The sequence below is a fragment of the Pristiophorus japonicus genome, chromosome 1 (assembly GCF_044704955.1).
Source record: "Pristiophorus japonicus isolate sPriJap1 chromosome 1, sPriJap1.hap1, whole genome shotgun sequence".
Lineage (NCBI taxonomy): Eukaryota > Metazoa > Chordata > Chondrichthyes > Pristiophoridae > Pristiophorus > Pristiophorus japonicus.
The window spans coordinates 399,227,961-399,254,902 of NC_091977.1; the positions used below are offsets into that span (position 1 = coordinate 399,227,961).

General features: G+C 45.7%; 1 protein-coding gene across 3 annotated transcripts in view; it reads right to left on the minus strand.

Moving 5' to 3' along the window:
* The window catches only part of adhfe1 (alcohol dehydrogenase iron containing 1), a 136,016-nt gene that overhangs the window by 73,669 nt on the left and 35,405 nt on the right, over positions 1-26,942 (minus strand). For all 3 annotated transcript variants that reach the window (XM_070891556.1, XM_070891547.1, XM_070891564.1), the window contains 2 exons: positions 16,733-16,810; positions 530-635 (listed from right to left, as the gene is read on the minus strand). In XM_070891556.1, the coding sequence (XP_070747657.1) occupies positions 530-635; positions 16,733-16,810 (184 nt within the window). The remainder of the gene's footprint in view (positions 1-529; positions 636-16,732; positions 16,811-26,942) is intronic.

The window sequence follows — 26,942 nt, forward strand, 5'->3', positions numbered from 1 at the left end:
CCTTTGTCAGTGGACCTTGAAAATCAGGTTAAATGTAACTTTCATCAAGTGCGAGCTTTCCGAATGTCCTGGGACCGGTCAACAGCACACAGGTGACTCTTAGACCACCTAACCACAGGAAGGGAACTTTTTCAAACTAAAAAATAATCATGCCACAAATGAGCATCTGGAAAATGTAAATGTGCATAACAAAGATGTATATTTTTCAAATTAATCTGTCAAAGTATGAGAAAAGAAACAGAGCTAATCAAATAAAGAAAAACATCTAACTATGTTAAATAATATATACAGATATCGTTACATTTCTACAAGCGACCTTATTCCTTCTATTATTTAAACTTTTACAACATTGGCCGGGAATATCCTCAGTGCTGCTCCCGCTGTAAATCTGCCTGAAGTCCGACGGAAAAAAGGTTTTCCACCACACTTTCAGCAAAGTTACAGTGGTGTAGAAGTAGCAGCACTGAAGAAATTTTCAGCTATGAGATAGGCTTGCTTCATAAATGTTTAAACTGATAAAGATACTTACCAAAGTACATCAAATCCACTGTAAGCCGCCACTCGTTCAGGCATGTGCAGAGTGTGCAAAGGATCCACTATTCCAAGGGTTGGTTTCAGAACCCTGCTGGCAATACCTAAAATGTAACATTTAGTAGACAGTACTAAAACAAAACTATATAGATTTATTGTAAAATAAAAATGTGTCCCTTGACTCCATGACATATTTGGTGAAAAAACTAGCATTGTTGCTGCCCTTGTCAATATTGATATTTAGTAATGCGAGCTAGGAACAAATATAATAATAGTTAGCACCACGATGATTAAAAACCTAGCATAATAGCCCTGAAAGTCTGTGGGCCCTGAATTTACACCAGAACTGTATCCACTAGAAATCCTCTGCCATGGACTTTCCCAGAACTGAATTTACACTAGAATCCTCTGCTATGGACTTTCTGGGATCAGGGAGAGGTTACCTCATTTCCCTGTCATTGGCAAGCACCTGCACAACTAGGGCTGCCTCTAAGGGACCTACCATTGTGAAATGTTAAAGACTGATGGAGGTGCCCGAGTTGGGAGGGTATTGGAACTCCTCATAGCCGATAGAAGAAATTCTGGAGTAAGGTTGGTTCTCAGCATAACTAGGTCCTGGTCTAGTTTCTGGCCATTTTGGCAGACTCCTGCCAAAGTAATGGCAGATGTACGGTGGAACAGGCATGGCTTTTCAGGGCCTTTGTAATCTTCTGATTGAAAGATGTCTATAGAAAGAAAAACCCTGTGAAAAAGCAATGAGGAAAGGTTCATTTAGCCTTCATGCTGAAGATTATTTGATTAGTTTATTTACACCTCCAGTGATTGTTTCATGTTCATCAAAGTGTGGGTGTTAGTACAGGAAATGGAACATTATTCCAGTTTTATCCAATTACATAGGAGCACCATCACCTGCAAGTTCCCCTCCAAGTTACACACCATCTTGACTTGAAAATATATCGCCATTCCTTCACCATCGCCGGGTCAAAATCCAAGAACCCTCCCTAACGACACTGTGGGAGTACTTTCAGCCCAGGGACTGCAGTGGTTCAAGAAGGTGGGTCACCATCACCTTCTCAAGGGCAATTAGGGGTGGGGAATAAATGCTGGCCTTGCCAGTGAAGCCCATATCCCAGGAACAAATAAAAATAAAGATGGAATATAATGTGGGGAAGTATGAAATTATCCACTTTGGTAAGAAGAATGGAAAAGCAGAATAGTTTTTTAAAAAGGTGAGACTAGTAAGTGTTGTTATTCAGAAGATTTGGTTATTCTTGTACACGAATCACTGAAAGTTAACATGCAGGTACAACAAGCAATTAGGAAGGTAAATGGTATGCTAGCCTTGATTCAAGAGGGTTACAGTATAAGAGTACGGGGCTACAAATTCGTGGTGTCGTGACCATAGTTTGGATGCTACTCCAGCAGGAAGAGTAGAACAAAGAAGGTAGTGCAGGGGTCCCATCTGGTCATCCCCCTGCAAAACAGATACTGTTTTGAGTGCTGTTGAGGGAGATGACTCATTAGGGGAGAGCAACAGCAGCCAAGTTCATGGCACCGTGGCTGGCTCTGTTGTACAGGAGGGCATAAAAAAAAAAAAAGAGTGGGAGAGCGATAGTGATAGGGGATTCAATCATAAGGGGAATAGATAGGCGTTTCTGCGGCTGCAATCGAGACTCCAGGATGGTATGTTGCCTCCCTGGTGCAAGGGTCAAGGATGTCTCCGAGCGAGTGCAGGACATTCTGAAAAGGGAGGGAGAACAGCCAGTTGTCGTGGTGCACATTGGTATCAACGACATAGGTAAAAAAAGGGATAAGGTCCTACGAGACGAATTTAAGGAGCTAGGAGTTAAATTAAAAAGTAGGACCTCAAAAGTAGTAATCTCGGGATTGCTACCAGTGCCACGTGCTAGTCAGAGTAGGAATCGCAGGATAGCACAGATGAATACGTGGCTTGAGCAGTGGTGCAGCAGGGAGGGATTCAAATTCGTGGGGCATTGGAACAGGTTCTGGGGGAGGTGGGACCAGTACAAACCGGACGGTCTGCACTTGGGCAGGAACGGAACCAATGTCCTAGGGGGAGTGTTTGCTAGTGCTGTTGGTGAGGAGTTAAACTAATATGGCAGGGGGATGGGAACCAATACAGGGAGACAGAGGGAAACAAAAAGGAGACAAAAACAAAAGACAGAAAAGAGATGAGTAAAAGTGGAGGGCAGAGAAACCAAAGGCAAGAAACAAAAAGGGCCACTGAATATAAAAAGGGCTGCAGGAGGGGTTAAAAACTAAAAATCATGGTTTAAAAACTAGGATGAAAACACTCTACCTAAATGCACGCAGCATTAGAAATAAAGTAAATGAGTTGACGGCACAAATCATTACAAATGGGTATGATTTGGTGGCCATTACAGAAACATGGTTGCAATGTGGCCAAGACTGAGAATTAAACATACAGGGGTATCTGACGATTCAGAAAGATAGGCAAGAAGGGAAAGGAGGTGGGGTAGCTGTGTTAATAAAGGATGATATTAGGGCAGTTGTGAGGGATGATATTGGCTCCAATGAACAAAATGTTGAATCATTGTGTGTGGAGATTAGAGATAGTAAGGGGAAAAAGTCACTGGTCGGCGTAGTTTATAGGCCCCCAAATAATAACTTCACGGTAGGGCGGGCAATAATCAAGGGAATAATGGAGGCATGTGAAAAAGGAACGGCAGTAGTTATGGGGGATTTTAACCTACATATCGATTGGTCAAATCAAATTGCAGGGGGTAGCCTGGAGGAGGAATTCATAGAATGCATACGGGATTGTTTCTTAGAACAGTATATAACAGAGCCTACAAGGGAGCAAGCCATTTTGGATCTGGTCCTATGTAACGAGACAGGAAAAATAAACAATCTCCTCGTAAACGATCCTCTCGGAATGAGTGATCACAATATGGTTGAATTTGTAATACAGATTGAGGATGAGGAAGTTGTGTCAGAAACGAGCGTACTATGCTTAAACAAAGGGGACTACAGTGGGATGAGGGCAGAGTTGGCAAAAGTAGACTGGAAATAAGGACTAAACGGTGGCACAATTGAGGAACAGTGGAGGACTTTTAAGGAGCTCTTTCATAATGCGCAACAAAAATATATTTCAGTGAAAAAGGGCGGCAACAGAAGAGATAACCAGCCGTGGATAACCAAGGAAATAAAGGAAAGTATCAAATCAAAGACCAATGCGTATAAGGTGGCCAAGGTTAGTGGGAAACTAGAGGATTGGGAAAATTTTAAGCAACAGCAAAGAATGACTAAAAAAGCAATAAAGAAAGGGAAGATAGATTACGAAGGTAAACTTGCGCAAAACATAAAAACAGATAGTAAAAGCTTTTACAGATATATAAAACGGAAAAGAGTGACTAAAGTAAATGTTGGTCCCTTAGAAGATGAAGGGGGATTTAATAATGGGAAATGTGGAAATGGCTGAGATCTTAAACAATTATTTTGCTTCCGTCTTCACAGTGGAAGACACAAAAAACCATGCCAAAAATTGCTGGTCATAGGAATGTGGGAAGGGAGGATCTTGAGATGATCACTATCACTAGGGAGGTAGTGCTGGACAGACTAATGGGACTGAAGGTAGACAAGTCCCCTGGTCCTGATGAAATGCATCCCAGGGTATTAAAAGAGATGGCGGAAGTTATAGCAGATGCATTTGTTATAATCTACCAAAATTCTCTGGACTCTGGGGTGGTACCAGCGGATTGGAGAGCAGCTAATGTAACGCCTCTGTTTAAAAAAGGGGGCAGGCAAAAGGCAGGTAACTATAGGCCGGTTAGTTTAACATCTGTAGTGGGGAAAATGCTTGAAGCTATCATTAAGGAAGAAATAGCGGGACATCTGGATAGGAATAGTGCAATCAAGCAGACGCAGCATGGATTCATGAAAGGGAAATCATGTTTAACTAACTTGCTGGAATTCTTTGAGGTTATAACGAGCATGGTGGATAGAGGTGTACCGATGGATGTGGTGTATTTAGATTTCCAAAAGGCATTCGATAAGGTGCCACACAAAAGGTTACTGCAGAAGATAAAGGTACGCGGAGTCAGAGGAAATGTATTAGCATGGATAGAGAATTGGCTGGCGAACAGAAAGCAGAGAGTCGGGATAAATGGGTCCTTTTCCGGTTGGAAATCAGTGGTTAGTGGTGTGCCACAGGGATCGGTGCTGGGACCACAACTGTTTACAATATACATAGACGACCTAGAAGAGGGGACAGAGTATAGTGCAACAAAATTTGCAGATGACACTAAGATTAGTGGGAAAGCGGGTTGTGTAGAGGACACAGAGAGGCTGCAAGGAGATTTGGATAGGTTAAGCGAATGGGCTAAGGTTTGGCAGATGGAATACAATGTCGGAAAGTGTGAGGTCATCCACCTTGGGAAAAAAAAACAGTAAAAGGGATTATTATTTGAATGGGGAGAAATTACAATATGCTGTGGTGCAGAGGGACCTGGGGGTCCTTGTGCATGAATCCCAAAAGGTTAGTTTGCAGGTGCAGCAGGTAATCAGGAAGGCAAATGGAATGTTGGCCTTCATTGCAAAAGGGATGGAGTACAAAAGCAGGGAGGTGTTGCTGCAACTGTATAGGGTACTGGTAAGGCCGCACCTGGAGTACTGCGTGCAGTTTTGGTCACCTTACTTAAGGAAGGATATACTAGCTTTGGAAGGGGTACAGAGACGATTCACTAGGCTGATTCGAGAAATGAGGGGGTTACCTTATGATGATAGATTGAGTAGACTGGGTCTTTACTCCTTGGAGCTCAGAAGGATGAGGGGTGATCTTATAGAAACATTTAAATCCTTAAAGGGATAGACACGATAGAGGCAGAGAGGTTGTTTCCATAGGTGGGGGAGACTAGAACTAGGGGGCACAGCCTCAAAATACTGAGGACCCAATTTAAAACCGAGTTGAGAAAGAATTTCTTCTCCCAGAGGGTTGTGAATCTGTGGAATTCTCTGCCCAAGGAAGCAGTTGAGGCTTGCTCATTGAATGTTTTCAAGTCAAAGATAGATTTTTAAGCAATAAGGGAATTAAGGGTTACGGGGAGAGGGCGGGTAAGTGGAGCCGAGTCCACGACCAGATCAGCCATGATCTTATTGAATGGCGGAGCAGGCTCGAGGGGCTAGATGGCCTACTCCTGTTCCTAATTCTTATGTTCTTATGCTACAGGTGCTGAATTGGCTCAAAAATGGTGTCCGAGTTGCGCGAGCGCACTTCTGGTGCGGTATTTTGGTGAGAGCATTAAGAGTCGGCGCTGGGAGAGGGCGCTGTATGTATGCAGAGTAGGGAGCGTGTAACATTGATTTGATGCCAGTGCTGACATTTTTTACCTCAATGCTGGAGCAAACACCCTCTCTTAACCTCGCACAGTTGAACATGTATTCAGCTGTAGGTAGGACCCCCATCCCCCCCGACCAGCGCTATTTAAAGGGATCAAGTTAATTGTTGATTGATTTCTACTAGCTGTTGCTGAGTTTGTAGAAGTGTGTGGTGCTTCATAGACTTCTTTAAAGTTGCCTAAAGTCTATAAGAAGCAGTGTGGCACGTGCTCAAGGACTTAGTACTGACTTGCAAGGGGTCTGCTCAGATCAGTTGCTCCCAAACATGGGTGCAGTAGTTTGTATCCCCTTTGGCCTGAAGCATGACAGGGAGCCTGAGCAGAGGCGACACAGAGCAGGACAAGCTGCTAGAAGAGTCAGGAGGAGGAGGGGAGAAGGACTCTCAGCAGGAGGCCATATCCACCCAGGGTCTTCAGGGACAATTCTCCGACATCATCCTCAGCAAGGAACAGTGCATGTGACATCTCCATTTTACTAAGGAGGTGATCACTGAAATCTGCCACCTGATGCAGGCAGACCTGGGTATGGTAGTGTACTGGTTATGTTACTGGACTAGTAATCCGGAGACCTGGACTAATAATCAAGAAACACGAGTTCAAATCCCACCATGGCAGCTGAGGAATTTAAATTCAGTTAATTAAATAAATCTGGAATTTAAAAAAAAAATAGTACAGTGTATCAGTAATGGTGCCTGTGCCAAAAAACGAAGCCACACCTTCTGCGCGTGTGCAGAAAAAAAAAGTTGTTTTTGACGTTGTTCCAATGGACGCGCATGCTCAGCACAGCTCGCATTTGGCAATCAGCCATTTTTAAAGAGCCAGTTGTGTGTATGAGAAGGAGTGCTGTGTGAGAGCATTGGAAAAATTGCAGCTGGAACAATACAAGATGCAACGCAGTGTAAGGACCAAGTCTTCCACTACAAGGTTCTGCTGCCTCATGATGGTTAAGTTATGCAGCATGCAGCACACAACAGTGAACTGACCAACAATTTCAGGGGAATACAGCAAGTAGCCTCCAGAATGGTGCAGGCATCGGAAACGCTGTTTCAATGTGCCAATGGTCCTCTCAATGATGCTGCGCGTTGCAACGTGCGACATATTGTATTGACGGTCAGCTTCTGTCCGGGTTACGCATAGGGGTGTCATGAACCTGCTGGCGAGGCCGTACTCTTTGTCTCCCAATAGCCAGTTCTGCCCTTCTGGCTGCTGCTGTAACATGGCAGATATAACACTGTCGTGTAGGATGAACGCATCATGGGTGCTGCCAGGGTATCTTGCATCGACTGACATGATATGATGCATGTCATCACACACGAGCTGCACATTAATGGAGTGGAAGCCTTTTCTGTTCCTGTACATCTCGGAATCCTTCAAAGATGCTCACAAGGTGATGTGGGCCTGTACCTTTGAGAAGCCAGCAATCCTGCAGAAGCCCACAGCCCTATCATGGATTGCTTGGGCGGTCATGGGGAACTTTATGAAGTCATTCCTACTTGCATACAGTGGAGCTGTGACCTAGAGAATGGAGACATGTATTGCTGTTGAAAGATGGCGCACACATACCCAGTTGTAGCTTGAAATGATCCGGAGGCATAGAATGAAAGTGCAGCTGTAACCTTCACTTCAACTGAGAAAGCAGTCCATCTGATGCTTCTAGGTTGCAGGTCTGCTTTGACCAACTCACAGATCTCACGGACAACTTATTTGCAGAAACGCAGCCTTCTGACACAGTCTGCATTACTCAGGTGGAGGTACGATCGCCTGCCTCGATATACCCGAGGTGGGTAAGGCCTCCTGCCCAGCACCCTACGGGCTCTGATGTTCCTGATGCGATGAAGTCAAATCAATTATCTCCTGCTTAGCACCATGATACTGAAGGCTCGCACAAGGTATGGCATGGTCAGTATTGCCCCCATACTTAAATTTAACCTTTGAAAGAAGCTCAAAACAGCAGGAAAGGTTTGCCGTTCTCTCTCTCCAGGTCTGTATGGATGGCCCACACCCAAAGGTCTTTTGACTTATCCTCTCTTCCCACCCCCCCTCCCCTTTACTAATGACTTCTCCCCTTCTCTCTCCTCCCCTCCCCCACCCCACTGCAGTCTTCAGTCCAGAAGGCACCTCGCTCCCTGGGCTCCAAGCCTTCCGATTGGCCTCTCTCTCTCTCCCCCCCTCCCCCCCTCCCCGGCTTGATTTGTAGTCAAGCCCTGAGCCACTATGTCCGGGCGTGGGGCTGATTCTGCCGGCCAAAGCTACGACCCTCCAGCCCTGCTTCAAGACGTTCGGTGGTGGCGTATGAATGAGTTAAAAAAGTGAACTTCTGAAATCCAACAAATTTACACTTCTACGTTGACAGGTAAAAAAATGAACTTTATTACTGATTTTGACAGTGTTCTTGACTCCCTCCAAAATCTTCGATTTAAAAACAATGGCGTCTTTCAGCGCCGATTTGTCAATGTGCGCTGGTTTTCTTAAATCACTAGGTTTTTCGGGAATGGCCAGATAAGTCAACCTAAGAGAAAAAAATGTTGGCCAAACTGCAAACAATTGAAAAAAACTGGCGCAGACATGAGGGAACACCACCTATGATGTTAAAAAAAACTGGTCTAGAAAAATCGTAACTAAGTCAGTTACGCTGGCGCAGATCACAGGGGTAAACTTTGAAAAAATATATACGCCAAAAAAAAAACGGCACAAATGAATGGGGAAAATTGAGCCCTCTGTCTGGCCTACATGTGACTGTAGACCCACAGCAATGTGGTTGACTCAGTTGTACCAAACCGCTATGACAAATTCAGTGTGTTGAAACACAGCACAAAGACTGCAGCAATTCAAGAAGACGGCTCACCAGCATCTGCTCGAGGGCAATTCGGGATGGGCAATAAATGCTAGCCTTGCCAGCGATGCCCACATCCCATGAATTAACAAATGAAAAAAAAATCAGTTCCAAGGCGAGGACGGCATTGCCAGTGGCTGTAAAGGTGACCATGGCCTTGAATTTCTTCACGTTGGTAACATCTGTAATATCTCCCAATTTGTGGTCCACCCCTGTATAAGGGAGGTCACTGTGGCTCTGAATGCAAGGAGAGCCGAATACATTTCATTCTCTCTTGCGAGAGAGAACAAGTGGAACGAGCACATGGCTTTGCCAGGATAGCAGACTTCCCCATGGTGCAGGGTGCCACTGACTGCTTTGCGGGTGCTGCATCTCAATTCGGAGATGTACTGCAACTGGAAGGGATTCCACTCCCTTAACATCCAGCTGCTGTGCGACCATACTCAGTGCATCATGCAAGTCAATGCTTGGTGTTGATACAGGGACAGAAAGGAAAAGGCATGTCAACGCAGGTCTGGGCGTGAAGAGAAACCACTAAAGGGGTAGTAGCATACAAGGTTCTGTAACAATAAAAAGGGACCAATAGGAGACAGAAAGGTCTTTCTGCAACACGCACATTGGAAATATACAGCTTATATCCACTAACAATAGTAGTACAATGTGAGGAGCATTTCCCTACGATTAATTGTACTCTCTGCGTAACTACTGTGTGTGCTGAAGCAGGCTCGGTCGACATAGGAGTAATTGAAACCTGAACCACCATGGACTCGATCTGGACGAGCCCTGGGACAGGAGAAAAACTACTTCCGCCGTCAACAACCCACGATGACAACTATGCACCAAAACACCTACACATACACGTTTGGGTAGTATTCAATTTTTTAATGAGTAGAGCAGACATCAAGTTATATGCCATTATAACGTGTCAATAGTTGGGAAAGCACAGTGCCAGTTATACAATCCTCAATCTCTACAGGTATCATAGAAAGTGGAGATTGTTGTAAGGGAGGAAATATTGGAGACCGATCACCTCCAATAAAGGCCGAGTCGAAGAATGAGGGCCAAATGTAAAGCAGCTGTAAAAATAGATAAAGTTGGTAAAGGTGTATTCTCGTGGAGGCGATGGGCAAGCCTGTTCCAGATGCGGCTAATAATCGCTCAGCTAGGTGTGTTAGTAACATTGGCTATAGCCCTATGCATAATAAGGAAATTGAGGGAAGAAAGGCATGGAAGGGAGGACGACAAGAAAATAAAATAGAATTAAGGGGTACAGTGGCAGCCTTGTTCTTCGGCACTTGAGGAGAAATCCAATGATGATGACGACAAGGATGATAGTCCTCCCGTCGGCACCCCCAGTTCCCGGTTCCCCGCCACAGGCAGGTAAATGTGGCAGCAAGGAGGATCTCTATCGTACATAGTTAGTAGCAGTGTGGATTGTATTGCCAATCACACTCGGTCCAATGCGGCAGGTAGCTGTACGGGTTATCATAGGCAGTCCCTTGAAATCGAGGAAGACTTGCTTCCAATCCAAAAATGAGTTCTTAGGTGACTGAACAGTCAAAAACGGGAATTACAGTCTATGTCACAGGTGGGACAGACAGTCGGTTGAAGGAAAGGGTGGGTGGGACTGGTTTGCTGCATGCTCCTTCTGCTGCCTGCGCTTGATTTCTGCATGCTCGCGGCGATGAGACTCAAGGCGCTCAGCGCCCTCCCGGATGCACTTCCTCCACTTAGGGCTGTCTTTGGTCAGGGACTCCCAGGTGTTGGTGGGGATGTTGCACTTTATCAAGGAGGCTTTGAGGGTGTCCTTGAAATGTTTCCTCTGCCCACCCGGGCCCGCCTGCCATGTAGGAGTTCAGAGTAGAGCGCTTGCTTTGGGAGTCTTGTGTCAGGCATGCGAACAATGTGGCCCGCCCAACGGAGCTGGTCGAGTGTGGTCAGTGCCTCGATGCTGGGGATGTTGGCCTGGTCAAGGTTGCTAACATTGCTGCATCTGTCCTCCCAGGGGATTTTCAGGATCTTGCGGAGACATCGTTGGTGGTATTTCTCCAGCGATTTGTGGTGTCTGCTGTATATGGTCCACGTCTCTGAGCCATACCGATGGGCGGGTATCACTACAGCCGTGTACACGATGAACTTGGTGGCAGATTTGAGGCCCTGATCTTCGAACATTCTTTTCCTCAGGCGGCCAAAGCTGGAGGCGGTGTTGAATCTCGTCGTCGATGTCTGCCCTTGTCGATAATAGGCTCCCAAGGTATGGAAAGTGGTCCATGTTGTCCAGGGCCGCGCCGTGGATCTTGATGACAGCGGGGTAGTGTTGTGTTGTGGGGACAGGCTGGTGGAGGACCTTTGTCTTATGGATGTTTCGTGTAAGGCCTATGCTTTCGTACGCCTCAGTGAAGATACTGACTATAACTTGGAGTTCAGTCTCTGAATATGCGCAGACGCAAGCGTTGTCCGCGTACTGTAGCTTGACAACAGAGGTTGGGACAGTCTTGGATCTGGCTTGGAGACGACGAAGGTTGAACAGGTTCCCAATGGTTCTGTAGTTTAGTTCCACTCCAGCGGCGAGCTTGATGAGTGTGAGGTGGAGCATTGCAGCGAGGAAGATTAAGAGGGTTGGCGACTGGACAGGGGTCAAGCAGGGCTGCGTCATTAAATAAAGTACGATCGCTACGGCAGGCGCACGCTTTGACAAACAACGATGCTCGTCAATTGCCTTACCATCAGGCTTAACAATATCTAAGTGGTTTTAGAAGGACCAGAATTCCCAAACCATGATGTGCGTAAGGACATTGTGAGAGTCTGTGGGATATAGGGTTATGGCATATATTGGAAAAATAATGGACCATAACCCAGGGATGAGCACCCAACTCAATATCGGAGAGCCTTTGTGGAGGTGTCTAATCAGAATTATGGGGGCTGTCAACGAGTGGAGTTAACCGGGAATGATACCATATTTTGGACGTTGGTGATTAGCAGGTACAAGAGCCTTATCAATCCTGCCTGTGACCATATGTTCCGTCAGTATGCTAATCCATGGGCAGGAAGGGACATCCAAACAGCCCTCCTAGTCTGGTACGAATCTCAACTCGATCAGAGACCCCCAGTAATTTCAAAGGTGAAATGGCTTGTGACTTATGAAGGAGCAAAAGGGAGGGGGCGGGGGTGGAAGACCTTGCTATATCTGTGGTAAGTCAGGACACGTTAAAAGTCAGAGTTGGGCTAGGGAGGAGGAGCCTACAGGTAGGGACCCAGAGAGAGGAACAGGAAGTCTCATTCCCGCCTCTCGCAGATTTATAAGCCTTTCCACATTCAACAATAGTCCCACACCTTACCTTCTCTGTTACTGACCATCACAATGCTACAATAAAAATCACCACAAAACAAACATTCCAAACCATTTTTATAAATCAAACCATTACAATATGTCATTTAAAAGTCAACTTTATCATCCTTAGTACCTATCTTCTGTGTGCCTTTGCCTATCCTAGTGCTCCTATGAAGTGCTACCACAGTGGCTACAGGATGGAAGGCTACTGACTTTCAGTGGGGGGGACTGCAGGTGGCCTTGCAGGACGACTTTGAGCAGCTTTGGGCCAAGTAGGCCCGGCTTCAGAATGCACCACCTCAGCATGAACAGCAGCAGTTTGGGCTGGCTGGCTGACAGGCAACAGCAAGAGCACTGGTGGAGTGGCAGTGGTGGGAGGATGAATCCTGTCATTCTGAGAGAGGACAGCAGGTTTGTCCTCCACGGAGCCACTGCCACTACCCTGGTGCGGCGCCTCAACAATCCTAGTAATCTGCTGGAGGACAGATTGCTGGACTGCTGTGACTCCCTGCAAGCCCCTTTCAATACTGGTAAACCCAGCCACAATGGCAGCTGTCTGTGTTTATGTGGCAGCAAGCTAAGTTTGCATGCTTTCAGTCCGAGATTCCATTGTAGCACTCAGACATTGGGTGGCTTCTGCTTATGCTGCAATCAAAGCTGAGACATCGGCCATCAGATGCTGCATGATGGTTGGATGCACAATTAAATTAATGGATCTGTCCACCACTGTCACGCTGGAAAGGATGGGCTCCAAGCTCTGTGCAAAGCCCTGTTGGTATGGTTTTAATGAATACTTTGCGTCAGTGTTCACAAAGGAAAGGGGAAATAGAGATACTGCTATCGAGGAGGTGTGTGAAATTCTGGATGAAATAAACATAATGAGAGAGGAGGTATTAAGGGATTTAGCAGCTTTGAAAGTAGCTAAATCCCCAGGCCCGGATGAAATGCATCCCAGGCTGTTGAGCGAAGTAAAAGAGGAAATAGCAGAGGCCTTGACCATCATTTTCCAGTCCTCTTTGGATTTGGGAATGGTGCTGAAGGACTGCTAATGTTTCAGAAGGGAGAAAGGGATAGGCTGAGTAATTACAGACCTGACAGCCTTACCTCAGTGATGGGAAAATTATTGGAAAAAATCCTGAAAGACAGGATAAATCTACATTTGGAAAGGCAAGGATTAATTAGGGACAGTCAGCACGGATTTGTTAAGGGAAGATCGTGTTTGATTAACCTGATTGAATTTTTTGAGGAGGCAACCAAGAGGGTCGATGAGGGTAGTGTGTATGATGTAGTGTATATGGACTTTAGCAAAGCTTTTGATAAGGTCCCACATGGCAGACTGGTTACGAAGGTTAAAGCCCATGGGATCCAGGGCAAAGTGGCTAGTTGGATCCAAAATTGGCTTAGGAGGTAGGAAGCAAAGGGTAATGGTTGATGGATGTTTTTGTGACTGGAAGGATGTTTCCAGCGGGGTTCCACAGGGCTCAGTACGGGGTCCCTTGCTTTTTCTGATATATCTCAATGATCTAGATTTGAATATAGGGAGTATGATTAAGATGTTTGCAGACGACACTAAAATTGGCTGTGTGGTTGATAATGAAGAGGGAAGTTATGGGCTGCAGGAGGATATCAATCTACTCGTCATAGCAGTGGCAAATGGAATTTAATTCGGAGAAGTGTGAGGTAATGCGCTTTTGGAGGGCTAACAAGGAAAGGGTTTACACATTAAGCGGTAGGCCACTTAATAGTGTAGATGAACAAAGGGATCTTGAAGTGCTTGCCCACAGATCCCTGAAAGTAGCAAGCCAGGTAGATAAGGTGGTTAAGGCGGCATACGGAATGCTTGCCTTTATTGGCCGAGGCACAGAATACAAGAGCAGGGAGGTTATGCTTAAATTGTATAATACTCTAGTTAGGCCACAGCTGAAATATTGCATTCAGTTCTAATTGCCATATTATAGGAAGGACGTGATTGCACCCTCTCTAGTGCAGAGGAGATTTATTAGGATGCTGCCTGGAATGGAGAATCTTATATCTAGAGGACAGATTGGATAGGCTGGGTTTGTTCTCATAGGAATACAGGAGGTTGAGTGGAGACCTCATTGAGGTGTCCAAAATTTTGAGGGGCCTGGATATAGTGGACAGCAAGGGCCTATTTCCATTGGTGGAGGGGTCTATTACGAGTGGGCATAGTTTTAAGGTGGTTGGTGGAAGGTTCAGAGGGGTTTTGAGGGGGTCTTCTTCATGCAGAGGGTTGTGGGAGTCTGGAACTCACTGCCTGGAAGGGTGGTGGATGCAGAAACCCTCACCACATTTAAAAAGTGCTTGGATGGGCAGTTAAAGTGCAGTAACCTGCAGGGTTACAGACCTTGAGCTGGTAATTGGGATTAGACTGGATGACCTCTTGTTGGCCAGTGCAGATATGATGGTAAGTACTGCAGTGAATTGAATATAGCCAGGGTGATCTCCTGGACTAGTTTCGATCGCCTGAATGGGTCGGAGAGGAATTTTCCCAGATTTCTTTTCCCCCCCAATTGGCCTGGGTTTTTATCTGGTTTTTGCCTCTCCCAGGAGATCACATGGCTCCGGTTGGGGTGGAGTGTAGAATGTTTCAGTCTAAAGGGTGTAGCAGTTGTGTGAGGTGGACTGGTTGGGCTGGGCGCTCTTTACCTTTCATTGTTCAAAGGTTTATATGTAACCTTCAGGACTGCAGACCAAGGGCTATGCGGCTCTTTGTTGGCCGGCGCGGAAACGATGGGCTGAAATGGCCTCCTTCTGCGCTGTAAATTTCTATGTTTCTTCTATGTTTCTATGCAAGACAGTAGCTGGACTCCTCCATCCTCTTTGACATTGCACTCAGGATTTCTGGCAGGCCTGCCAATGCACCAATCATTTTGTTGTACTTACCCATCAGCATTTTTCGAAGTCCTCATTGGAGTCCTGTGCAGTAGAATTCGTGTGTGACCTTCGCCTCCAGGAGGCTGGGACCTGTGCTACCCTTTACCCCTGCCCTGGCTGCAGCCCACTCGTGCCCGGTGACTCGCCACGTGCAGATCCCACCTCTAAGCTACCCTCTAAAGTCTGCACAGTGTTAGTATCTGAGCTGGTGATTGCAAGTGTCAGATCAAGAGACGGTGTTTCATCTTCGTTATTACTCTCCTCTACCTCTTCCACCACTGGCTGGCCAGTTTGGATTTCCTGGGTCTCTGAAATGAGAAAGGCACAAGGGTAGGGTTGTGGTGACGGGGCATGGGGATGGGATAAAGCAAGAGGTGCATGCTTACATAATCTACAGCTTGTAAGTCAGAAGAGATTGTGGGATAAGGGAGAAGTGAGATGTGAGAAGGAGGATTAGTTATGAGCATACCGTCATCTTCAATGCTTTCATCGCCGCCGCTGTCCAAGGCCTCAGTCACAGCCACTGCAATTATGGCAAGCACCGGGGTCAGGATATGGAGGGGCACCTGTCCCCTCCAGTTAGATGCAGCAGCCTACGATTGTGCGCCACCTTGTCCTGCAAGAGAAGGGGAAGTGGGCCAGTGAGTGTGGTTCACTGTTTGGGCGATGTGAATACCAGGATTGAATAGCTAGCAGTGTGTGCATGCTGTGAGATGTGGGTGTGAGGCTTGCAGCAATGGTAAGTGTGTGAGATGGACCATACGTACGTGAGGTATGAGTTGATTGATAGAGATTGTTGGTAGGCGAGTAATGGGGGTGTGGTGAATTGAGTAGTGTGTGAGGCTAGGTGATGCAGTTTGTGCGATATGGCATTTGAAGATGAACTCACTTACCTTGACCACACGTGTGAGGTCATTAAACTTTCTGTACTGAATTGAGGTCCTCAGGACGACAATGCTGGCATTGACATCGATGGCTATCTTCTCCCATTCCCTTCTCACCGTCTGACTGGAGGGTCTCCTGGCCCCCTGTAGATACAAGACATCTGTCCACCTCCTGCACCAAGGCCTTGAGTGCTGCATCAGAAAATCTGGGAGCTCTCTCTTTGCTATGTTGCACCATCTTTACTCTTGATGCAATTATATAGGGCCCTGGTGAGGTCACACTTGGAGTACTGTGTACAGTTTTGGTTGCCTTAGACGTAGTGTAACAAAGTTTCACTAGATTGATTCATGGGATGAGAGGACTGTTGTATGAGGAAAGATTGAGTAGATTGAGTTTAGAAGAATGAAAGATCATCTCCTTGAAATATATAAAATTCTTAGAAGTTGTGACAGGGTAGATGCTGAGATGCTGTTTCTCCTGGCTGGAGAGTCTAGAACTAGAGGTCACAGTCTCAGGATAAGAGGTCAACCATTTAGGACTGAGATGAGGAGAAATTTCTTCACTTAGAGGGTTGTGAATCTTTGGAATTTTCTACCCCAGAGGGTTGTGGATACTCAGTTGGAGTATATTCAAGACTGAGATCGCTAGAATTTTGGGCACTAAGGGATATGGAGATAGGGCGGGAAAGTGGAGTTGATGTAGAAGTTCAGCCATGATCTTATTGACTTGCAGAGCAGGCTCGAGGGGCTGTATGGCCTACTCCTGTACCTATTTCTTATAACACAGGTGACTATGATTATTTAAAAGTATCCTTACTACATTAACATAGGAAAGAACCACCTGACTACAATTTACATTGTCACGGTTATTTAATTGTACCTGTTTTAACTTTCATAGCTTCATAATCAAATACTGCCACACCTGTGGTCTCACTTCCAGTGCCAGCTGTACTGGGAACTGGAAAAAATAACAAAATACATAACAGGATTAGTAAAGAACTATATTTTTGGTTCACCATAGAGTTTAACATTCAATTTCAAAATTGAATTTCTACATTACAACACAAAGTACTTCATTGGCTGTAAATCGGTTTGGTCACAAAAGGCGCTATATAAATGCAAGTTTTTCTTTTTTTTCCCTTTAAGATCTATCATGATTAACAAAACATGATACAGGTACAACATCCGAAATCCAGAATCCTCGGGACTGAGTCCATGCCGGTTTTTGGATTTTTCTGGATTTCAGACAAGAAAATCAATAGTCTGAAATCCAGAATCCTCGGGACTGAATCCGTACCGGATTTCGGGTTTTGCCAGATTTCGGATCTCACCACATGCTGATCCTCCACTCTTCGCCGAAATGTCTGGTTTTCGGACAATTCCAGTTTTCGGAGTTCAGGAATCGTGACATTGCACCTGTATATGAAACATTCTTTTGTCTGATTGACAAAAAGTACAACTTTATAACATTTAGCCGCCAAAGTTACTTCTGAAGCGCGGCAAAGGGAGTGGCGGAGGCAGGAGTTATGAACGGGGAAACCCAGTCGATTGTGGTTAAAAAGAGAATCACTGTTAAAATAAAGGCATCTCCTTAAAAGGTTTCAACTACTGACCGTTTAAAGGATGAGATCAGTGCAATAGTGAGAAATGATATTGGATCAGATGATTAAGATGTAGACTCAGTTTGGAGATAAGAAATAATGAGAAAAATAAGTCACTGGTGGGAGTAGTCGACAGGCCCCCAAACAGTACCGACACTATAGGACAGAGTATAAATCAAGAAGTAATGGAGGCTTGTAAGAAAGGTACGGCAATAAACATGGGTGATTTTAATCTTCATACAGATTGGATAAATCAAATTGGCAAAGGTAGTCTTGAGGACGAGTTTATAGAGTGTATTCGGGATGGTTTCTTGGAACAATATGCTGTGGAACCAAGCAGGGAGCAGGCTATTTTAGATCTTGCAATGTGTAATGAGATAGGATTAATTAATGATCTCATGGTAAAGGATCCTCTAGGGAAGAGTGATCAAATTCAGTTTGAGGGTGAGAAACTTGGGTCTCAAACTAGTGTCCTGAACTTAAATAAAGGCAATTACAAAGATATGAAGACAGTTGGCTAAAGTGGACTGGGAAAATAGATTAAAGGGCAAGACGGTAGAAAAGCTGTGGCAGACATTAAAAGGAGATATTTCATAACTCTCAGTGAAGATATATTCCCTTGAGAAGGAAAGTCTAAGAGAAGGATGAACCATCCGTGGCTAACTAAGCAAGTAAAGGATGGTATCAAATTGAAAACAAAGGGAAACAATATTGCAAAAGTTAGTGGTAGGCCAGAGGATTGGGAAATCTTTAGAAACCAGCAAAGGACGACTAAAAAATTAATAGAAAAAGAAGATAGATTGAGTGTAAACTAGCAAGAAATATAAAAACAGACAGTAAGAGCTTTTACAGGTATATAAAAAAGGGAGAGAATAGCTAAACTAAATGTTGGTCCCTTAGAGGATGAGACTGGAGAATTAATAATGGGGAACAGGGAATAAATATTTTGTATCGGTCTTCACAGTCGAAGAAATTAAATGCATCCCAATAATAATAGATAATCAAGGGGCTATAGGGAGGGGGGAAACTTAAAACAATCACTATCACGAGAGAAAAAGTACTAGGCAATCTAATGGGATTAAAGGTGGACAAGTCCCCTGGACCTGCATCCTAGGGTCTTAAAAGAAGTGGCTGTAGGGATAGTGGATGCATTGGTTGTACTCTACCAAAATTCCCTGAATTCCGGAGAGGTCCCAGCAGATTGGAAAACCGCAAATGTAATGCCTCTATTTAAGAAAGGAGGGAGACAGAAAGCAGGAAACTATAGACCAATTAGCCCAACATCTGTCATTGGGAAAATGCTGGAGTCCATTATTAAGAAAGTAGTGGCAGGACATTTAAAAAAATCATAATAAAACCATACTGACTCTGCTTGATTGTATGAAAGGGAAATCATGTTTGACGAATTTGCTAGAGTTCTTTGAGGATGTAATGAGCAGGGTGGATAAAGGGGAACCAGGAGATGTATTTGGATTTCCAGAAGGCATTCGATAAGGTGCTACATAAAAGATTACTGCACAAAATAAGAGCTCATGGGGTTGGGGGGTAATATATTAGCATGGATAGAGGATTGACAGAAAACAGAGATTCGGGATAAATGGGTCATTTTCAGGTTGGCAAACTGTAACTAGCGGGGTGCCACAGGGATCAGTACTGGGGCCTCAACTACTTACAATCTATATTAATGACTTGGATGAAGGGACTGAGTGTAATGTAGTCAACTTTGCAGATGATACAAAGATAGGTGGGAAAATAAATTATGAAGAGAACACAAAGAATCTGCAAGGGATAAAGATAGGTTAAGTGAATGGGCAAAAATTTGGCAGATGGAGTACAATGTGGCAAAATGTGAGGTTATCCACTTTGGTGAGAATAAAAAAGCAAATTATTATTTAAATGGAGACCACAAAATGCTGTGGTATAGAGTGATTTGAGGATCCTTGTACATGAAACACAAAAAGTTAGCATGCAGGTACTGCAAGTAATTAGGAAAGCAAATGGAATGTTGCAAGGGGGATGGAGTATGAAAGTAGGGAAGTTTTGCTACAACTGTTGGTGAGACCACACCTGGAGTAGTGCGTACAGTTTTGGTCTCCTTTTTTAAGGAGAGATATACTTGCATTGGAGACAGTTCAGAGAAGGTTCACTCGGTTGATTCCTGAGATGAAGGGGTTGTCTTATGAAGAAAGGTTGAGCTTATACTGATTGGAGTTTAGAAACATAGAAAATCGGTGCAGGAGCAGGCCATTCGGCCCTTCGAGCCTGCACCACCTTCAATATGATCATGGCTGATCATGCAACTTCAGTACCCGACTCCTGCTTTCTCTCCATACCCATTGATCCCTTTAGCAGTAACGGCCACATCTAACTCTCTTTTGAATATATCCAACAAACTGGACTCAACAACTTTCTGTGGTAAAGAATGCCACAGGTTCACAATTCCCTGGGTGAAAAAGTTTCTCCTCATCTTGGTCCTAAATGGCTTACCCCCTTATCCTTAGACTGAGACCCCTGGTTCTGCACTTCCCCAACATCGGGAACATTCTTCCTGCATCTAATCTGTCCAATCCCGTCAGAATTTTATATGCTTCTATGAGATACCCCTCTCATTCTTCTAAATTCCAGTGAATATAAGCCCAGTCGATCCAATCTTTCTTCATATGTCAGTCCTGAACCTTCGCTGCATTCCTTCAATAGCAAGAATGTCCTTCCTCAGATTAGGAGATCAAAACTGCACACAATATTCAAGGTGTGGTCTCATCAAGGCCCTGTACAACTGCAGCAAGACCTTCCTGCTCCTATACTCCAATCCCCTCGCTATGAAGGCCAGCATGCCATTTGCTTTCTTTACTGCCTGCTGTACCTGCATGCCTACTTTCAATGACTGATGTACCATGACACCCAGGTCTCGTTGCACCTCCCCTTTTCCTAATCTGTCACCATTCAGATAATAATCTGCCTTCCTGTTTTTGCCACCAAAGTGGATAACCTCACACATCCACATTATGCCATATCTGCCATGTATTTGCCCACTCACCTAACCTGTCCAAGTCACCCTGCAGCCTCATAGCATCCTCCTCACAGCTCACACTGCCACCCAGCTTAGTGTCATCCGCAAACTTGGAGATATTACATTCAATTCGTTCGTCTAAATCATTAATGTATATTGTAAATAGCTGGGGTTCCAGCACTGAACCTTGGCGGTACCCCACTAGTCACTGCCTGCCATTCTGAAAAGTACCCGTTTATTCCCACTCTTTGCTTCCTGTCTGCCAACCAGTTCTCTATCCACGTCAATACATTACTGCCAATCCCATGTGCCTTAATTTTGCACACTAATCTCTTGCGTGGGACCTTGTCAAAAGCCTTTTGAAAGTCCAAATACACCACATCCATTGGTTCTCCCTTAGCCACTCTACCAGTTACATCCTCAAAAAATTCTAGAAGATTTGTCAAGCATGATCTCCCTTTCATAAATCCATGCTGACTTGGACCAATCCTGTCACTGCTTTCCAAATGTGCTGCTATTACATCTTTAATAATTGATTCCAGCATTTTCCCCACTACCGATGTCAGGCTAACCGGTCTATAATTCCCTGTTTTCGCTCTCCCTCCTTATTTTAAAGAGTGGGGTTACATTAACTACCCTCCAATCCATAGGAACTGATCCAAAGTCTATAGAATTTTGGAAAATGACCACCAATGCATCCACTATTTCTCGGGCCACTTCCTTAAGTACTCTGGGATGCAGACTATCAGGCCCTGGGGATTTATCGGCCTTCAATCCCATTAATTTCCCTAACACCATTTCCTGACTAATAGTGATACGCTCATAATAAAGGATGAAACTGAGTGCTGTGAGCAATGAGTAAGTGTGACCTTAAGCTCCTTTAATAAGACTGCAGAGTGCAGGTACCTCGTGGGTGGTCTGCTTATATACAGTGCTCCTAAGGGATGCTGGGATCCTTTGGGACTCCAACAGGTAGGCCCTCTGGTGGTGGTGTGATACAGGTTACCAAAGGTTAAATATATAATCACTCCCTCGTAAAGTTAATATTACACTTATTTACAGGGAGAGACGATCTGGGCCTTTTCGCTCTCTTGTCGATCGTCTGTGGGTGTGGGTGAGTTGGTTAGTTCTTCACTGGGCTGCTGGGCAGCCGGCCTTGCCGGGCTGCTGGGGATGGTGAGTTCGGCTTCGTGGTCAACCATGATGTCGGTTGCCACTTGTGTGTGTGTTGGAGGGTCAAAGTTGGTGGTGTCTTCTTCGGGTTGTTCATAGCTGCTGGTGAACCACAATTTGATTTGGTCCAAATGTTTTCTGTGTGTTTGTCCATTAGCCAATTTAACCTGAAACACCCTACTCCCCTCTTTGACTGTGACCATGTCAGTGAGCCATTTGGAACCATGTCCATAATTGAGCACAAACACAGGATCATTGACCTCAATATCGCGTGACAAATTTGCGCGGTCATGGTACATACTTTGTTGATGCCGCCTGCCCTCCACGTGATCATGGAGATCAGGGTGGACAAGTGAGAGCCTGGTTTTGACACCCTTTTCATGAGCAGCTCGGCTGGGGGGAAACCCGGTGAGCAAGTGGGGTCTGGTGCGGTAGCCGAGCAGCACTCTGGACAGCCGGGTCTGCAGGGAGCCTTCCGACACGCGTTTCAAGCTTTGCTTGATGATCTGAACTGCCCGTTCTGCCTGGCCGTTGGATGCGGGCTTGAACGGGGCAGATGTGATGTGCTTGGTCCCATTGCGGGTCATGAATTCCTTGAATTCAGCACTTGTGAAACACGGGCCATTGTCGCTGACTAGGACATCAGGCAGGCCGTATGTGGCAAACACGGCTCGTAGGCTTTCGATGGTGGCCGTGGACGTGCTGACAGACATTATTACACATTCAATCCATTTTGAATAAGCATCCACAACCACCAAGAACATTTTGCCTAGAAATGGGCCCGCATAGTCCACGTGGATCCTCGGCCACGGTTTGGAGGGCTGCGACCACAAACTTAGCGGTGCCTCTCTGGGTGCATTGCTCAGCTGAGAGCAAGTGTTGCACTGGTGTATGCATTACTCTAAATCTGAGTTGATGCCGGGCCACCACACCATGGGATCTGGCTATGACTTTCATCATTACATGCCTGGGTAAGTGCTGTGTAGGTCACAAATGAACATTTCTCTGCCCTTCTTGGGGAAGGCCATGCGATTACCCCACAACAGACAGTCCGCCTGCAAGGACATTTCGTCTTTACGTCTGTGGAACGCCTTAATTGCCACTTGCATCTCTGCTGGGAGGACACAGTTTTTTTTTTACCAAGGACAGTAAAGGATCCTCACTGGTCCAAGTCTTGATCTGGCGGAACGTAACAGATGACTTTTCGTTTTCGAATGCATCCATTACTATGAGTAAGTCCGCAGGCTGTGCCATTTCCACCCCGGTGGTGGGCAATGGTAGCCGACCGAGAGGATGAGCACAATTCTCTGTGCCCGGTCTGTGGCAGATTACATAGTTGTATGCCGACAGCGTGAGTGCCCATCTTTGGATGCGGGCAGAGGCATTGGTGTTAATCCCTTTGCACTCAGAATAGCGATATGAGCAGCTTATGGTCAGTTTCAAGCTCAAACTTGAGGCCAAACAAGTACTGGTGCATTTTTTTCCACTTCATAAATGCACGGCAGAGCCTCTATTTCAATCATGCTGTAGCCCCTTTCGGCCTTGGACAGATTCCTGGACGCATAAGTGACCGGTTGCAAAATCCCCGATTCATTAGCCTGTTAAACACACCTGATCCCGTATGACGACGCATTGCAAGCTAGCACTAATCATTTACATGGGTTATACAGGACAAGCAGTTTGTTTGAACACAACAGATTTCTGGTTTTCTCAAAGGCAGCCTCTTGTGATTTCCCCCATACCCAGTCATCTCCCTTGCGTAGTAGCACATGTAGGGGTTCTAGCAAGGTGCTTAACCCAGGTAGGAAATTACCGAAATAGTTGAGGAGTCCCAGGAACGACCGCAGCTCCGTCACGTTCTGTGGTCTCGGCGTGTTCTTGATGACCTCAGTCTTGGCGTCGGTGGGTCTGATGCCGTCTGCTGCGATTCTTCTTCCCAAGAACTCGACCTCCGGCACCAGGAAAACACACTTCGAGCGTTTCAACCCGAGTCCCACGCAATCCAACCGACTAAGAACCTCTTCCAGATTCTTCAAGTGCTCAATGGTGTCCCAATCTGTAACTAGTATGTCGTCCTGGAAAACCACAGTGCGAGGGACCGACTTTAGCAGACTCTCCATGTTCTGTTGGAAGATTGCCACGGCCGACCGAATCCCGAACGGGCACCTATTATAGATGAACAGACCTTTGTGCGTGTTGATGCAGGTGAGGCCTTTTGAAGATTCCTCCAGCTCCTGCGTCATGTAGGCCGAGGTCAGGTCCAACTTGGTGAACGTCTTCCCTCCAGCCAGGGTCGCAAATAGGTTGTCTGCCTTGGGTAGCGGGTACTAGTCCTGTAGCGAAAAACGGTTAATCGTTATTTTATAGTCCCCACAAATTCTGACTGTGCCGTCACCTTTATGTACCGGGACAATTGGACCGGCCCACTCGTTGAATTCCACCAGCGCGATTATGCCTTCTCGCTGCAGCCTGTCCAGCTCAATTTTCACTTTCTCACGCATCATATACGGTACCGCCCATGTCTTGTAGTGGATGGGTTGCGTACTGGGAATCAAATGGATCTGCACTTTCGCCCCCGAGAAGCTTCCAATGCCTGGCTCGAACAACGATGGAAATCTGCTCAGAACCTGGGCACATGAGGCGTTGTCAACGGACGAAAGCACTCTGATGTCGTCCCAGTTCCAGCAAATTTTTCCCAGCCAGCTTCTGCCAGTGTGGGGCCACCCCCTGGCACAATCCAGTGGATTGTGCACCGCTCCATCACAGGAGACTTTGACTTCTGCACTGCCAATTACAGGGATCAGTTCATTGGTGTAAGTTCTTAGCTTGGTGTGAATGGGGCTGAGCCTTGTTGCACCACAGCCTGTTGAAGGCCTTTTTGCTCATTATGGACTAGCTCGCACCCGTGTCCAGTTCCATGGATACTGGAATTCCGTTCAGTTCAACTTTCAACATTATTGGTGGACATTTCGTGGTGAAGCTGTGTACCCCGTACACTTCTGCCTCATCAGTTCGAGTCTCCAATTCAGCCTGATCGACAGTGGATCAATCTTCCTCTGCAATGTGGTGGTGTGCAGGGTTTGCAGTTTGCCTGCACACTCGTCGGAGGTGTCCCATTGTTCTGCAGCCGTTGTACGCATAGTGCTTGAAGCGGCATTGATGGGCCCGATGATCACCTCCACAACACCAATAGGGTGTTAACTGCCTCGCATTAACGATTGATGGCGGACTCTGGGTCAACTGAGATTGTGCAGCAGCCAGCGTGTACATTCTGCCATGTATACTTACTGTACGACGTTACTTTATGCACAGTACTGGCCGAAACTCATTGAATGGCGGTGCAGGCTAGAAGGGCCGAATGGCCTACTCCTGCACCTATTTTCTATGTTTCTATGTCTATGAAACCTCTTTATGCTGCGAAATCTGTTTGGTGTTGTCGCTGGTGGACATAAATGCCTGGGCTATCGTTATGGCTTTGCTCAGATTCGGAGTTTCAACAGTCAATAGTTTGCGAAGGGTAACCTCATGGCCAATTTCAAGCTCAAAAAAGTCTCTCAACATTTGTTCTAGGAATGCATCAAATTCGCAATGTCCTGCGAGGCGCTTTAGTTCGACGATGTAGCTCGCCACTTCCTGGCCCTCAGACCGTTAACACGTGTAGAATCAATTCCTCGCCATCAAAATGCTTTCTTTAGGGTTTAGGTGCTCCCAGTCCAGTGTACACAATTCTTCATAGGATTTAGTTGTTGGTTTTACGGGAGCTAGAAGATTTTTCATGAGGCCATAGATTGTTGCCCCACAGACAGTAAGGAGGATCGCCCTTCGTTTGGCAGCATTCTCGTCCCCTTCCAGCTCGTTGGCCACGAAGTATTGTTTGAGTCTCTCCACGAAACCTTTCCAATCGTCCCCTTCTGAGATCTTCTCCAGGATACCAACTGGCCTTTGCATTTTCGCGCGGTTGTTCATTATCTCGTTGCCAATTGATACGCTCATAATAAAGGATGAAACTGAGTGCTGTGAGCAATGAGTAAATGTGACCTTAGTTCCTTTAATAAGACTCCAGAGTGCAGGTACCTCGTGGGTGGTCTGCTTATATACAGTGCTCCCAAGGGATGCTGGGATCCCTTGGAACTCCAACAGGTAGGCCCTCTCGTGGTGGTGTGATACAGGTTACCAAGGGTTAAATACATAACAATAAAGATTTCCTTCAGTTCCTCCTTCTCGCTAGACCCTCGGTCCCCTAGTATTTTCAGGTTATTCGTGTCTTCCTTAGTGAAGCCAGAACCAAAGTAATTGTTCAATTGGTCTGCCATTTCCTTGTTCATTATGATTTCACCTGATTCTGACTGCAAGGGACCTTCATTAGTCTTCACTAATCTTTTTCTCTTCACATATCTATGGAAGCTTTTGCAGTCAGTTTTTATGTTCCCTGCAAGCTTACTCTATTTTCCCCTTCCTAATTAAATCCTTAGTCCTCCTCTGCTGAATTCTAAATTTCTCCCAGTCCTCAGGTTTGCTGCTTTTTCTGGCCAATTTATATGCCTCTTCTTTGGATTTAACACTATCCCTAATTTCCCTTGTTAGCCACGGTTGAGCCACCTTCCCCCGTTTTATTTTTACACCCAGATAAGAATGAGAGGTGATCTTATTGAAACATACAAGATTCTGAGGGGATGGACAGGGTAGATGCAGAGAGGATGTTTCCTCTCATGGGGGAATCTAGAACTAGGGGACATAGTTTCAGAATAAGTGGTGGCACATTTAGAATGGAGACGAGGAGGAATTTCTTCTCAGAGGGTCGTGAATCTTTGAGATTCTCTATCTCAGAGCTGTTGAGGCTGGGTCATTGAATATATTTAAGGTAGAGATAGACAGATTTTTGAATGATAAGCGAGTCGAGGGTTATGGGGAGCGGACAGGAAAGTGGAGTTGAGGCCAAGATCAGATCAGCCATGGCCTACTATTACTCCTATTTCTTATGTCTGCGAACAGATTGGTCGCCTGCCCCTCGTCCCGCCTCCGTTAAAACCGGAAGTGGGCAGGTTCGATTCCTGTTTCAGATTAACTCCAACTTTTTAACCTCCCACCCGAGTAGTTTTTCTTTTTTCTCTTCCATAACAGTGTTGTTGCTTATCTAAGGGATAAGTCATGGCAGGACAGCTCGGTCACGTGTTATGCTCCTCCTGTACCATGTGGGAACTCAGGGACGACTCCAGTGTTCCTGAAGACTACGTGAGCGGGAAGTGTATCCGCCTCCAGCTCCTGACAGACCGCGTTGCGGAGTTGGAGCTGAGGGTGGATTGACT